The sequence below is a fragment of the Genypterus blacodes genome, unplaced genomic scaffold, assembly GCF_046128005.1.
Source record: "Genypterus blacodes isolate CSIRO-AG114 ecotype Tasmania unplaced genomic scaffold, CSIRO-AGI_Gbla_v1 ptg000013l_1, whole genome shotgun sequence".
Classification (NCBI taxonomy): Eukaryota; Metazoa; Chordata; class Actinopteri; order Ophidiiformes; family Ophidiidae; genus Genypterus; species Genypterus blacodes.
The window spans coordinates 788,379-801,576 of NW_027466827.1; the positions used below are offsets into that span (position 1 = coordinate 788,379).

At 44.7% G+C, this 13,198-nt stretch overlaps 1 protein-coding gene across 1 annotated transcript in view; it reads right to left on the reverse strand.

The window, feature by feature from the left end:
- ryr3 (ryanodine receptor 3) overlaps nucleotides 1-13,198 on the reverse strand; it is a 61,086-nt gene that overhangs the window by 24,971 nt on the left and 22,917 nt on the right. Inside the window, exons 32-42 of the mRNA XM_076167261.1 lie at nucleotides 12,455-12,541; nucleotides 11,991-12,217; nucleotides 11,112-11,324; nucleotides 10,289-10,898; nucleotides 9,625-9,825; nucleotides 7,930-8,032; nucleotides 7,221-7,355; nucleotides 3,357-3,630; nucleotides 3,071-3,185; nucleotides 1,700-1,832; nucleotides 166-269 (exon numbers count right to left, since the gene is read on the reverse strand). Of these exons, the coding sequence (XP_076023376.1) occupies nucleotides 166-269; nucleotides 1,700-1,832; nucleotides 3,071-3,185; nucleotides 3,357-3,630; nucleotides 7,221-7,355; nucleotides 7,930-8,032; nucleotides 9,625-9,825; nucleotides 10,289-10,898; nucleotides 11,112-11,324; nucleotides 11,991-12,217; nucleotides 12,455-12,541 (2,202 nt within the window). The remainder of the gene's footprint in view (nucleotides 1-165; nucleotides 270-1,699; nucleotides 1,833-3,070; nucleotides 3,186-3,356; nucleotides 3,631-7,220; nucleotides 7,356-7,929; nucleotides 8,033-9,624; nucleotides 9,826-10,288; nucleotides 10,899-11,111; nucleotides 11,325-11,990; nucleotides 12,218-12,454; nucleotides 12,542-13,198) is intronic.

Genomic DNA, 13,198 nt, shown 5'->3' on the forward strand with positions numbered 1-13,198 from the left:
ACAAGGGACAGCTGTGTTCTGTCTCTACATATCATAATGGCACACTCATGGCAGATCTCAGTACCTCCAATATGAACTTTGAACTCTTTTTTGGCTCATAGCTAATCAAATTATCAATCAAACTTCAATATATTTGACTCTGAAATAGTAAGGTAGGTAGCAAACCTTCTCCAGATCCTGTTCCTCCAGAGCCAGAGCCAGGCCGTTGTTGTCCATCACTGAGGCCGCTGCAACGTCCAGAGGAGTGGAGCCCCGCATAGCTTCAGAGGCTACACACACACAAACACACATACACGCACACACAGAGCAGAGTTGTACCACCATATTAAACAACAGGGGGCAGTGTAACTACATATGCTGTCCTAGAGTTCCTATTCTATTACTCTTCCTCTTTCCCTGGATCATTTCTGGTTCAGCACTTCAGACTCCTTATTACACACAACATTATGTTATTGAAAGAATTGAGTTAAAATTACAAAACTTTCTACGTATTATTAAAGTAGAATGATTGAAAACGGTTCATAATCCAAATCCTCTATTTTAATGCAAACATCTGGCTCCCACTTACAAGAATAAATGGCTTTCACATTCAAAACATTTCTAAGAGAAAAACTTGTGTACTGTATAAATCTAAACAACCATACTGTATCAAGAAAGATAGAGGAAAACACTGTGACGAAATGTGAATAAACTAAATATGTCCCCTAGACTCAAAAGTATTATGCATATGTTGTTTTAAGGCATGAAAGTATTGCATCTAGTGGTTTAGACTTATAAGCAAGTCCTTCATATAGAGGATTGGACCATATCTGGTTTGAGTAAGCAAACACACATCAGACCTTTAACGTTCAAACATCATAACTGGGGTGTACTGGTGTATGTGTGTGTTCATCTATACTTCCCACCATGTGTCCCTCTCCTCTTTCACAGCAGCAGTAGTAAGAGCTCAGTGACTCATCAGTCTCCTCTCCTCTCCTCTCCTCCCTCCCTCTCAGCTCACTTCACTTCACTTCTCTCAGTCTCAGACAACTTCGCCCATTAAAGCAGAGGCAGTTATTGCTCTTCACCGGCCACTTGTAATGATGTGGAGAGCTTATTTGCATCTCTTCAGGTAGCTTGAAAGGTGCCTCTGCAAGCGACACCCACTGGTTTAATTCTGTCTTATTTGTGTGCAGATGACTCAGGTGTGGATCAAGATACTCTCATTATTCTCTCTTTAGAATTCACAGTCACACACTTAATTATCCCTCTCCGACTAAACCTGAAGTTATCGCACCTGTCCAGTGTGCCTATGCAATCTTCCAACCTCCTTCTAAGCCCTCATCCATTTAATTTTACATATGCAGCGTTTTAAATGTCGGTCAGGGCCCAAGCACCTTTATACCGGAGTGCTCAGTGAATTTGAAGCGAATTATTCCCTGCCTTCCAGCTAGTTTGTAGGACAAGCTGGGCTCCTCTGAGAGTTCGCATATTTAAAGGTGACCCTCTGTGTCAGCTTGACAATTTAATTTAACACAAAGAGGTCAAGGAGTCAAGCGATGTGCGTATCTGTGTGACAAGATAATCTGCATTCGAATGAAACCCTATGATATTACAAAAAAATTGAGAGTATCTACAGAAAGAGTGTCGGGAAGAAGAGGAGGAGGAGGATGAGGAGGATGAGGAGGGAAAGTGGAGAAGATGGTCCCTGTGTGCTTACCCAGTCCGACGCTACTGTTCTCCAGCAGGTAGCTCAGGTGGTCAAACATGGCTTTTTGGTTCTGACGGCTGATGCGGCAGAAGTAGCACAGAAACCGACAGCAGCTGGCCACCATCTTGGGGAAGGCGATCTCCTGTGTGCAAAGAAGTGACAGTTCAAGACTAAAAAAATCAGGTGTGTGTATCCTATGACAGACTATAACTTAAATCCTTTAGCCAAGATCTCCACATTGATCTGGATTTAGTTGATTAAAATGCTCACATTTAGGGAGTTGCTGTACCACAACAACAAATAAAGCTAGAAATGTGTAAGTGCCAAACTATTATTGACCTACTTTCAGCAGCTTATGGATATATCTGATTTCAAGGTAATGACAGTACATCTCTGACTGTTGGGCCTTGGCTGTGGTATGAGAACAGTGACCAAGACAATATTAGAGATTATCAGAGTGTAAATATTGCAAAAACCTGACCTCTCTCCACACTCAGAGAAAAGCTATGCTACTGACACTTTATATGGCCAGTGTAAGCGAACCACACATATCAAATGGCAGTAAACTAGTCCGGAATTTATGTCGGAGAGGCGAGAATACGTGATGAGGTTGCCAGAGGCTGATATGAAGGCCTCAATGTCTCCCTGAGGTCTCCCTGTCCGAGGATCGCTCCATGCTTGGCACCAGCCGTGGCATTAAATCACCGGCGACTCTTCCAGCTTCTTTCAGCACTGCCCAAAAAGGAAAAGGCTACATGGGCCTCCTGCTCACACCGCCCCTCCCCCCAGCCCCCCCATCCAGTGCCTAGTTTACTCCTCTGCTCCTATTACCCTGGTGCTTCTGGGTATTGGGTTGATGCTCTTGGCTTATTGGGTCCTAAGTCGGGGATTTGGATCTGTATGTACTGACTCAAAGTATAACAACAAGCATGGCATATTCATTTTCCTGCACGACACCGCAAATAAAACAAGAGGTCGACATTATTCAACCGTTGGATTTGCAACAAATGGGATTTTGGAGGTATGATTACCTAACAACTCACTTTTTTATTTATACTTACTACTCACTGGTTTCAGCGGTCTGGCTTAGTTTCCCGTGACGCTTAAATTTGGTTTACAGTTTGTCAGCTGTAACTGCTGACAGGATTGTAATAGCCGCCTTGTGTTTGTTGACTGACAGCGAATTAACGGGGGACATTCATTTCTCTACATAAAACAATGAGTAATTGGTCTTGGGCAGCACTACCCTGGATCTGAAAACACAATTCCACAACAGCTTTTATGATTTACAAGGATGCAAAATAAGGGAATTGAGCTCTACGACAAAATAAGGATTAGCCCCTACTGGTGGACCACAACATTCAGTTCAATCACACCCACCTGTGACTTGTCTCCTCCCAACACGTTTACCATGACCTCCATGACAGTCTCATGCATGCCCAGCACTCTCATCAGATTGGGATGCTGGTAAAAGACCTTGTTGTTCATGATGTCACTTGAAATGCAAAGAAAGTGCTTTGTGAAGGCCATGGTGTACTGTGTTCTAACATTTCAAGGGAATATACGGAATAGTGCACAGTGTAAATGCTGACTGAAGAAGAAACCACTGGCAGTGGCCTTAGAGAAAGACAGATATCACCACTTTTACCGCAGCACATTTCCTTACCCGAGCCCGTCTATCATAAGTTTCTCCTCTTCTTTTCCCATGCGCACGGACAGCAGAGATCTGATCTGGCCCAGAGAAGCTAGCAGGTTGATCGCATCTTGCACAGAGGCGGCACTGATGGTGTAGGACTTCTTCATCGCCCGCAGCAGCTCTCCGATGCCGTCGTACTGCCTCCTCAACAGGCTGAACATCACTCTGACCAACTCGGCGTCCTGGATGTGATACTCCTGGGCCCAGCTGGTGATGGTCTGAGAGATGAGCTCCTTCAAGTTGGCTGGAGAAATGAAAGTTCCAAGTTCAAAATTACTATTACAGAACACACACACACACACACACACACACACACACACACACACACACACACAGTATTACAGTGGGTTGTTCATGAACATCTGCGCTTTGTGATTTTACTGTTCACACCCCAAACATCATTATGATGCTTCATCAAACGGCTGCCTAAGGAGTGCTCAGAATCATAACTGTGTGTTTGGGCTTGATTTGGCTGTTGGAATACAGCTGGATACCAAACAAACGACTCATTCAAATCCAAGAAAATCCAACCTCTCAGATGTTGTTTTGGCTACAGCATAAACACACATCTTGTGAAATGAGTGTTAAATATCACTGAAAAACACTCACACACAAAATGAGAGACAGACATATTGAATATAGGCCTTAGAAGTATCATCATATCCCTGTATAATGGCTGCTTTATACATAAATAAGATAATAAAAGAGGACCAAACAATAAAATAATCTTTGTTATTTTATGAGACTTCATCTGTCTGGGGTGTTTGGGCTGAGTAATCATTCTCTGTTTTCTAAAGCCATTCTTTTCTTTCCCCTTGCTGAGTTACACAGTCTTCACTCGTGGTTCTGTGGCACAGCTGCTGTTTTGTTCTGGCCCCTGAAGAGCTAAAGGCCATTCCAGTGTTAGTTCCTGATCATGCTTTGGTCAAAAGACTCGACCAAAAGAAATAAATCATGAACAGAGCGCAACTGCTGGCAGTGTATCTTGGCAAGACTGGAATATACAGTACATATTGTTTTGCATTTATTGCCAATTTGTTCTATGTGCACTGTATTCTGTCTTTAGGAAAAAGCCGCTTTTTGTTTTTCCTTAAAACATTTTATTTATACTGTTTCTGGGGGCATCTGCCTTGACAATAAACCTCCTTGGTTAAAATGATTGTTTTGCTCTTTTGTGATGAAATCAAACATGATTCAATGAAATGCAGAATGGAACAAACAGCCTGGAGCACAAAGGAACACATCAAAAGGCAGAAAAAGATTGAACTTGTGGGTGTCAGTGTGAGTATAAGCAACCAATGATTAAAACAGCAAATCTGCATAGAAATACATCAGTAAAAAGTGCTTTGGTACAATAACATGTATGTCTTTCCAGTGCAGGATGAGGTCATGCTGATTTGACATTTGACCAAATGACCAACCAGAAACATCGTCAATCTATAACTAAGCTTTGAAAACCAGACTGCAAACAGTAACTGCACAGTGGCCACACAGCTTTTATTGTGAAAGGATCATAGACGATCGATGGGTTAAAATAAGTCAAATACAGTCTCTTCATCATCCCTTGTTCCTTCCTCTCCCTCACAACAGGGAAAAGCAGCCAATCTCTACGCAAAGTCCTGCTTAATTAGGTGGGACATTCCAAGCTGACAACATCCATTTGTCATCCAGCAAAGCACTTTAAGATTTCTAATTTAGACTGAGGAGATAGTGATTGAAAGTTTGAAGCAACTTCCAAATTTAACCACGGCCGTTTCCCTCCTGCAGTGATCTGAATATTCCTTCTTATAGGTTAAAACTACATCTGACATCCTTGCTTGGCTTTTAAACCTTTACACTCATTTGATTAGGCCATGGATGAAAAGGTCTGCATCCATGTTCCCCAGGCACCTCTGCTCTCATCTTTCTTAAAAACACGCTGTATGCAAGTCCACCACCTTCATCTGCATAAATCCCTTTAACACGCCACATCAAAGCTCCACACACAAAGTAACACAGCTTGGAAATGAAATTACACCCCACAGGAGAATTCCTTTTATAAAGCTGTGAAGTTTGAAGTCTGACCCTCTGAACTCTATCTTAAGACCTCATCCCAACAACAAATGTTACAGATGTCAAGCATGAATGAGTGCGAGTGGGCGAGTCAACAGAGCCCCGACTACAGAGGAACTCGATGACCTCGGGGGGATAACGTTGCAGGCTGCGACTACCTAAAATGAAAAGATTGTTATTCCAGAGGTATCGCTGAACTTTGTGTGCTCAAGTTAAACAGTCCTACATCAGTAACAAACAAAAAAGGGTGAGCTTGTAGCAGAATCCTTAATGAGGGAGCAGGGAGCGAGAGCGAGACAGACAGAGAGAGAGAGACGACGTCGCCCTGAAGGTGAGTGTTTCACCTCTTCGCCTCTGCTCTGCGTCGTATTGAGACGTTCACCTGGGAGGCATCTAAAAACACTGAAACCATTGTTGTCTGGAGTCTGATCTTCAAATGACAGCGTACCATTATTCATCTGAACTCTTTTACTAGGGACACATGGGTTATGCTATTTCCCCACAAATTCCAAGTGTAATAAAGTAGGCTGGTCAAGGTCACAAAACTTGAGATTGGTGCTTATCGAAGTACTCCATGTACATTAGATCTATAGGAGCTGAACTACCCTGAAAGCTTGATTTTGTTAGCAGAGCCTAAAATTGTCTGTTTTTGCTTTTCTGCTGTATATGGTTGGATGCAGAAAGACCACAGGAATCCAGGAAAATGAAAAGAATGTTGACTCTATGGCTTAATGCTTCAACAGCTATAATCTAAAGGTAAAGGCACCGAAATATCATTGATTTTTGTTTTCCAACCTGCACACCAAGTTTTATGAACATTGGTCCATACGTTTTCAAGAAATCCTGCAGATGGGGAGACGGTTGGACAGATGGAAAGATGGAAACTTTGGATACTCTGTCTCTGTTATAAACCAATTTCAAACGTTTTCAAAAACATTCTAATCCACAATTACTCAGATTGAAAATAAGTGAGCCGAAAAAACGTCTTTGACACTGGATGATGAACTTGGTTCTGTGGTTTTCCTATCAAAGTGAGCAGTCTGACCTTGTCATCTCCCTCATTTGTTTTACACCCCTACTTTAATATGATCCTAATATGATGTGATAAAAAGACAGTTATCTATTGGATCCATCTTGAAACGCATCATCTGTCCTCTTGCAATCCTCTTCATAATGCAGGTGGGCAGTCTGGGGCCGAGGCAATGAGATTTATAGCAATATAAAAGAACTGGGTTTTGCCAAGGCTGTGCTTTTACTACCGGAGCAGATCATATACCGCGTTATCAGCAAAGGGGCAGCCAAAACAAAAAAAATAATGAATCCACAAAATCCTACAGGCGATGATGACCTTGTCTTATGTTTCAAATTGTTCAGGATGGATGAATCTGTACACTTATTACAGGATTGTTTAAGTTAATGTGATGCTTTAAAGAGATTCGGGTAAGAATCTGAAAAAAGGCCAGGAAACAACAGACATTGATGAAGCCCAGCCTGGGGTGACACTGAGTCGTCAAAACTGAGATTGACTGCCACCGGTTGGCTGGATGGACAGGTGTCGTAAACAAATTAACAAATTGAAAACTCGATCCAAGCTCACACACACAAGCCGAGTGGAAGTAGAACTTGGCTGTTGACTGTTTTGCTCTCTCTTGCCGTTTTAATTCTGTCCGGTGTGAACATTCTGTTCTATCTGTGACGCTTATTCTTGAGGATCTATTTACGTTCTTGCAGTGGCCAAAAGCCCGACATGTTGGGCTCTGCTACGTTCCCAAAGTCACTTACTGGGAGCCGCCTGTTCCTGCTCGGTGGTATCCTCCTCCGTCTTATGAGGTGGACCCTTGATCTTGTACACCAGAGCCAGGAGGCGACCTTTGATCGATGTATCCGGCTCTTGCTCCTCTTCCTCCACTGGAATTCCTGCATGCGAAGACACAACGCTGTCAGACACCCAAAGGTTCAGCATTAAAAAAGGTCATAAGGTTAATCTCTACAGTGTGTGTGAAGAATAGTAGAATAATGTCAGAATAGGTTGTGGTTACTGTAACTGGTAGCTTCCATTTTTAACCACTGGTTTGATTTGTGTTCATCAATTAGAAATCACAGTCCCACTAACCCCTGACCCCAAACCCTGAATCCTAACCCACAAACAAGAGAACTCAGTTAACTTGAGTCTTTAAGTCGTAAAGTATCCATTATGTCTAGGATAGTTCAAGGTGATACAAGACATAGAGCCCTTCAGGGAGAAACAAGAAGCCCCTTTCACCCTCATCGGGGTTCATGTCATCATAATCACCCATTGACAATTAAGTAGCCTGCTTACTATGCAGCTACCTACAAAATAGTGTATATAAGTAAAGTTACTATAAGGGAAAGGATTGATTGTAAAATGTTGTGATTGTCCAGAAAGGTGCATTACATAGTTACATCTACAATCATCTATTAGGGTTAGGCTATACAAGTTCAGTGTGTTAGAGAAGCAGTTGGACTCTACCACAGTGCAGTCGCAGTTCTTCGTGGAAGCCATTGAGCTCTTCCTGGATCTCCTCTGGACAGGGGCAGTCTTCCCCTGCGCTGAAAGTCAGCAGGATATTGATCTGGAGGAGAAAGAAAGTGACAGAAGAGGTGAGAGTGAGGCGGGGGGAATCCCGAAAGAGAAATAACAGGGGAATCGAACAAGTAAACAGGCATGTGGAGGAATACGGAAAGGGAATGTTGGCGGTGTCATTGTTATTCTGAGTCGCTCTCAGCTGCTGAATTACCTCCGAGAACTCCTGCGGTGAGCAAACATACAGAAAGAGTCTGATCGATGCAGACGGTCTGAGGCGTTTCACATCAAGGATGCCGGGGACAGGTGAAAATTAAAAGCTTGGAGGGAGCGTCGCAACCGCTCGCCACAGACAGATCCTCCATGAGAAGGAATCTTAAATAGCTGAAACGCTGCTGTGCCTGCTTCTGACTACCAAATGCACTAAATATAAATGAGTTTCCTCGGGGCTGAATCCATTACAGGATATTTCCAGCTGAGCTTCTTAATAAACCATGAGGAGGATCATGTTGTGGGATGTGGGAGAATGACACTTTGAGTATATATGTTTCTTTTACCAAGTTTGGCGAATTTTGTAGGTGTTTCAGCGGTGGTCGTGTGTAGGAGGAGGAGGAGGAGGAGGAGGTCTGATCAGCAATAGAACTGATCCAAACATGAAACAGATAAGCAATGATTTGAACCTTCTCGGTTACAGAGCAGGAAGCGGAAAGTTATATATCTCTATCTCGCTTCCCTCTGGCTCTGGAACGAACACACACACACACACACAAATGGGCATTAAATGGAGCCTAGTCATTAAGGTACAAGGAGCTGAGCCGCTGCCACTCCGGTGTGCTGACGCAGTGACAACACCGAGCCGCAGAGCGCTGGTGAGATGTATGACTTCACCTCAGCATATGTTCCGGATGAGGTGCTGAGCTGCGAGAATGCAATAACGCAACCACGGGACGTCACCTAATGTTCCAGCTGCCGTGACAAGACGCTGAATAAACAGTAAAACTTCCAATCGATGCCGGGAAACGTAACGTCTGACACCAAAATAACCGAGCGACCGTCATGTGGCGGTGAGGGAACCTGGCGTGACCCTCTCAGGGGTACGAAAGGAGCAGATTACTCCAGCATGTGGTGTGAGAATGAGCAAAACCCACCCGCAGGATATTTCAGTCTGAGGGGGTGAGACACCACTGGCATCTGTCTGCCCTTTGATTTAGCAGCTGAGCTCCGATCGATGGTGGTCTGGGGTTTCTATTTGCTTTTGTGACACAGTGAATGAATCGATATTGCGGTTGGTTTAGCGAAGCTGCTCTGAATTGATCCCGAGTGTTGCATCTGCAGGGCTTCATAGCACATACCAACTTGGATTTTCATTTGAAAGCCACTGTTTTAATTTAGTTTGACTTTAAAAATGGACAAATGCATCCTGTTGAGCTGAAAATAAACAGAGTCAGTACTCTAAAACCCCTCCGGACTTCATTTACAATTGTTCTGCAGACAGGGTCATCCATTTCTTTCTTCACCCCATTGAGCATTCAGAGGTTTCGCACCCGCGGAACGCCTCCAAACACCCTTGACCTCGTACATTACATGGCCAACAGGACGTAAAAACAATGGATCACAGGTCGTTGTGGCGCAGAGCCGTACCTGCTCCTGCGGGGGCGAGCGGAACTCTTTGGTCTTCTTGGCGGTGACGGCGGCGGACATGTTGAGGGCCAGCATCAGCTCGTTGTAGCGGAACTTCTGGTTGAACTGCAGCTTGGACACGAAGTTGTCGGAGAAGGAGGCGATGGACTCGATGCGGTGCTTGAGCTCGCAGTCGCAGAAGTAGTGCAGCAGCTCGCACATCTGTACGGAGCAGCGGGGGAGGGAGATCAGACGTTAATGTATTTCTGTTTCCGCGGCTATACCATTAAACCCAGACAGATGTTGCAGTGCTTTGTTTATCTCATGCCCCCTAGGAACCTAATAATCAATGACTTTGCTCTCTTTATCTCCCTTTCTGTGCATTTCCTGTTGTATCTGATAGGAAAGTCGTGCAAACAGGAATAAATCAGAGCTGCGGGGACGAGGCGTGTTGATTCTTTTTCAATGATGATAGTTTTGTAATCAACTCATGTAGACAAAATCAATAAAGCGCTGAAACACAGACAGATGAGTAATTACTTTACCAAATTACAGACAAATAAGATGGGAAAATTGGAATTCACTTATCAGCAGATAATAACAGAAATCCATCTTTTATCAGTCATCCCTCTTGCGTGACTGAAATGTGTGTGTGTGTGTGTGTTTACTTAATCCCTCTCCTCACCTGCCGCTTGACCGACTCAGGCAGCGATTTCTCCAGCAGTCCCTTCGTCGGGGGTTTCCCCTCCTTCGTCTCCTCCTCTCCCGCCTCCACGGCCTTCTCCTCATTCTTGCTCACCTCCTCCTTCTCCCCCGCCACGTCCGCCTCTTCGCCCTTGCCCTCCTCGGCCTCCTTAGCCTCCCCGAACACGTTGGGGTCGATCAAGAGGAGGATCAGCCTCACCTCCTCGCTGGTCAGAACCCCCATGATCAACAGGGTGCCGATCAGCTTGAGGATGGGGACGAACTGGTACTCCACGCTCCCCCCTACTGGGTCTCGGATGTGGGTGCCTCCGCCCTGCACGGCTTCGGTGAGCATGCTGATGGCTTTCTCCTTCAGGACGCCGAGGGGGATCTGGGGGCTGTACAGGTACTGGCTGCGCTTTGTGTTGATGATGCAGACGGGGGAGAAGTGGACGCGAGGTGTGAGGGAGGTGCTCAGTCCCACGCCGGGCAGCGAGTGCCTCTTGGACTCGTCGGGGAAAAGCTTAATGGAACGCGTCTCCTCCGTCACAGGGATGATGAACTCGTTGTTCATCATCAGGCGAGCCTCCTTTGCCGTCTCCAGGTGGATGCTGGGAATGACAAGGTATGTTCTATCACTGCTTGCTGCTCAGTCGCATTAGGAAAATAACTAATTTGGTAAACAAGGTCTAATTACAGTATAGTAAGTGAGAGATTGTACATCGTGAAGCATCACAAAGCCTCCACAATGTATCAGGACAGAAGTGATAGAGATGCTGATTTTGTCAACAAGGTTCTTTGGCTATCAAGTGCAGCCAACACACCTGATTAGGACATTGTAGAAGCCTTCTCTCAGCATGCCAGACAGGTACTGGTTGTCGATGGTGTAGAGGAGCTGCGATTGGTCCAAGTGGCTGCAGAGGGCGTGGGCTACCCGGGTGTTCCCCAGAGCGCAGAGGGCGCCGTACAGCCTCAGCGTGTGGTAGTGGAACTTCCTCAGATCTTCCATTTCGGATAACTCCAGGATGTCCAAACACCTGAAAGGGAGGCAGCAAAGCAGGAGAAATGGAGGAGGGCGGGACTGAAGTCTGCAGATCGTTTTGGGGCTGTATCTCCATGTTGCTGACTTGCCGGCTTAAGCGCAAACACGCCTACTTCCCCACCGTTAAGTGTGTCTCATTTGTAACACTGTCCGCGCTCTGCAATCGTTCCCTAGAGTCCAGACTTCCCCCCTGAGTCTGCCTAATGTGTTCCCTCAGCTCGCCCAAGTGTGGAGTCAGCGAGTGAGGACACTGGTGTGCAGCCTTGGTCTCCCTAAGGCGTCTGCATGCATATTGTTGCAGACTTTCGGACAAACTGAGTAGTGTTCATTTTCCCCACACAAACAATTAAATCCTTCAATGCTCTCGTAAACTTTTTTGGTATAATTGTATCTTGCTATGGATCCATCTGTCTGTCTGTCCCTAGAAGCTGGAAGGAAGTTTGATAACTGGCAGGCCTGTCATAAATGTTAAAAATAGTCATCCCACTTAGTTCAGCATTTTCACAGCACAGATGTTTAGATGGCACATTTAAAAAAAAAAGAAAAAAGGAACCTAAGAATATAAAAATCACTGAACTATTCTCACAAGAAAACAGAAACTTTGGAGAAACATTGTGCCCTTCAAAGCCGATTTGATCTATTTTGGTGTGGAACTACGGACCTGTTCTCCTCTGGGATGTGCACAGCCATTATCTGCAGAGGTTCCAGACACTGGACCACCCAGCCGTGCCTCTCGCTGACCCGAGCCATCTCCACGCTCAGGAACGTGTTGGGCATTCGGCTCCACAACACCGCTACGATGGTCTGGACGTCAATACGCGGCGGGCACTGCGGCACGGGGTTCCTGTGCTCGCTCTTAAAGATGGCCGACGAGAGCGGCATGGCATCCTGGAAGTAGAGGGTGAGGAAGGGAAATCACATGAAAGGAGGACAGATCTACTTCCTTCATGTTCCATTCACAGCTATGAAAACATTGAGTTTGACAAACCAAACATATCGTGGTGAATTCATAATTACTCTGTTTGAGGTTTGACTTATGTACTACATTCAGTTTGCTTTGGGAATAACAACTCGCAATAGATCATTTGAAGCGCAATTAAAAATAGATCTAAAAAATATACAAACCTTAATCTTGACAAACTCAAACTGGAAGAGGTTTGCACTGGTTGGACGTGCAAACACAGCTGGAAACAGCTTTGTGTTCGGCTCCACCTGAAAGCACACAAAGACATAATGCAGACATCAATTTGAAGGAGGTCAGGCAGTCAGTCGGTGTGTTGCACTGTTTTCACTCAATGTGTGCACAAGTGCTGCAGTAAGTAGTGTTTTTTGTTCTTTAAAACATTGCAAAGATTTCAAAATAGACCTGCAAATGAAACAAGAAACAAAAAAAACAAAATCTGAATAATATATTTCCCTTTAATGGGGAATATGCAAATTTAATAATCTGCCAAAAGGAAACAAAACGCCTCATAGGAGACAGATTAAAAGTGAGCAGGGTTGCTGTACCAAAACCTTGGCGGCATCTAGAAGATCTGATAATTACTTGCGCTTTTGGTACAGCGCGCACACAATGATGATCTGTCCATCACTGAACTGCTGTTTCAAATGCCATCACTGTTCAAGTACTGATGACAGCCATGAGTGCAAATCAGATGTACATGGAACAGAAACAGAAAGACGCCTTAAGCACTGACGGTACAAGATCAGGATTAAAGCATCTTGATTTCCTGTGAGGGATTCCCTCCTGTTAAAATGCTAATTCACAACTATGGCAAGGAAGACAAAAGTGGAAAAAAAGAGAGAATGGGTGAGATGACTTTCAAAGCATCTGTTCAATGTCTAGTAACGTATTTAATGTGATTCGTT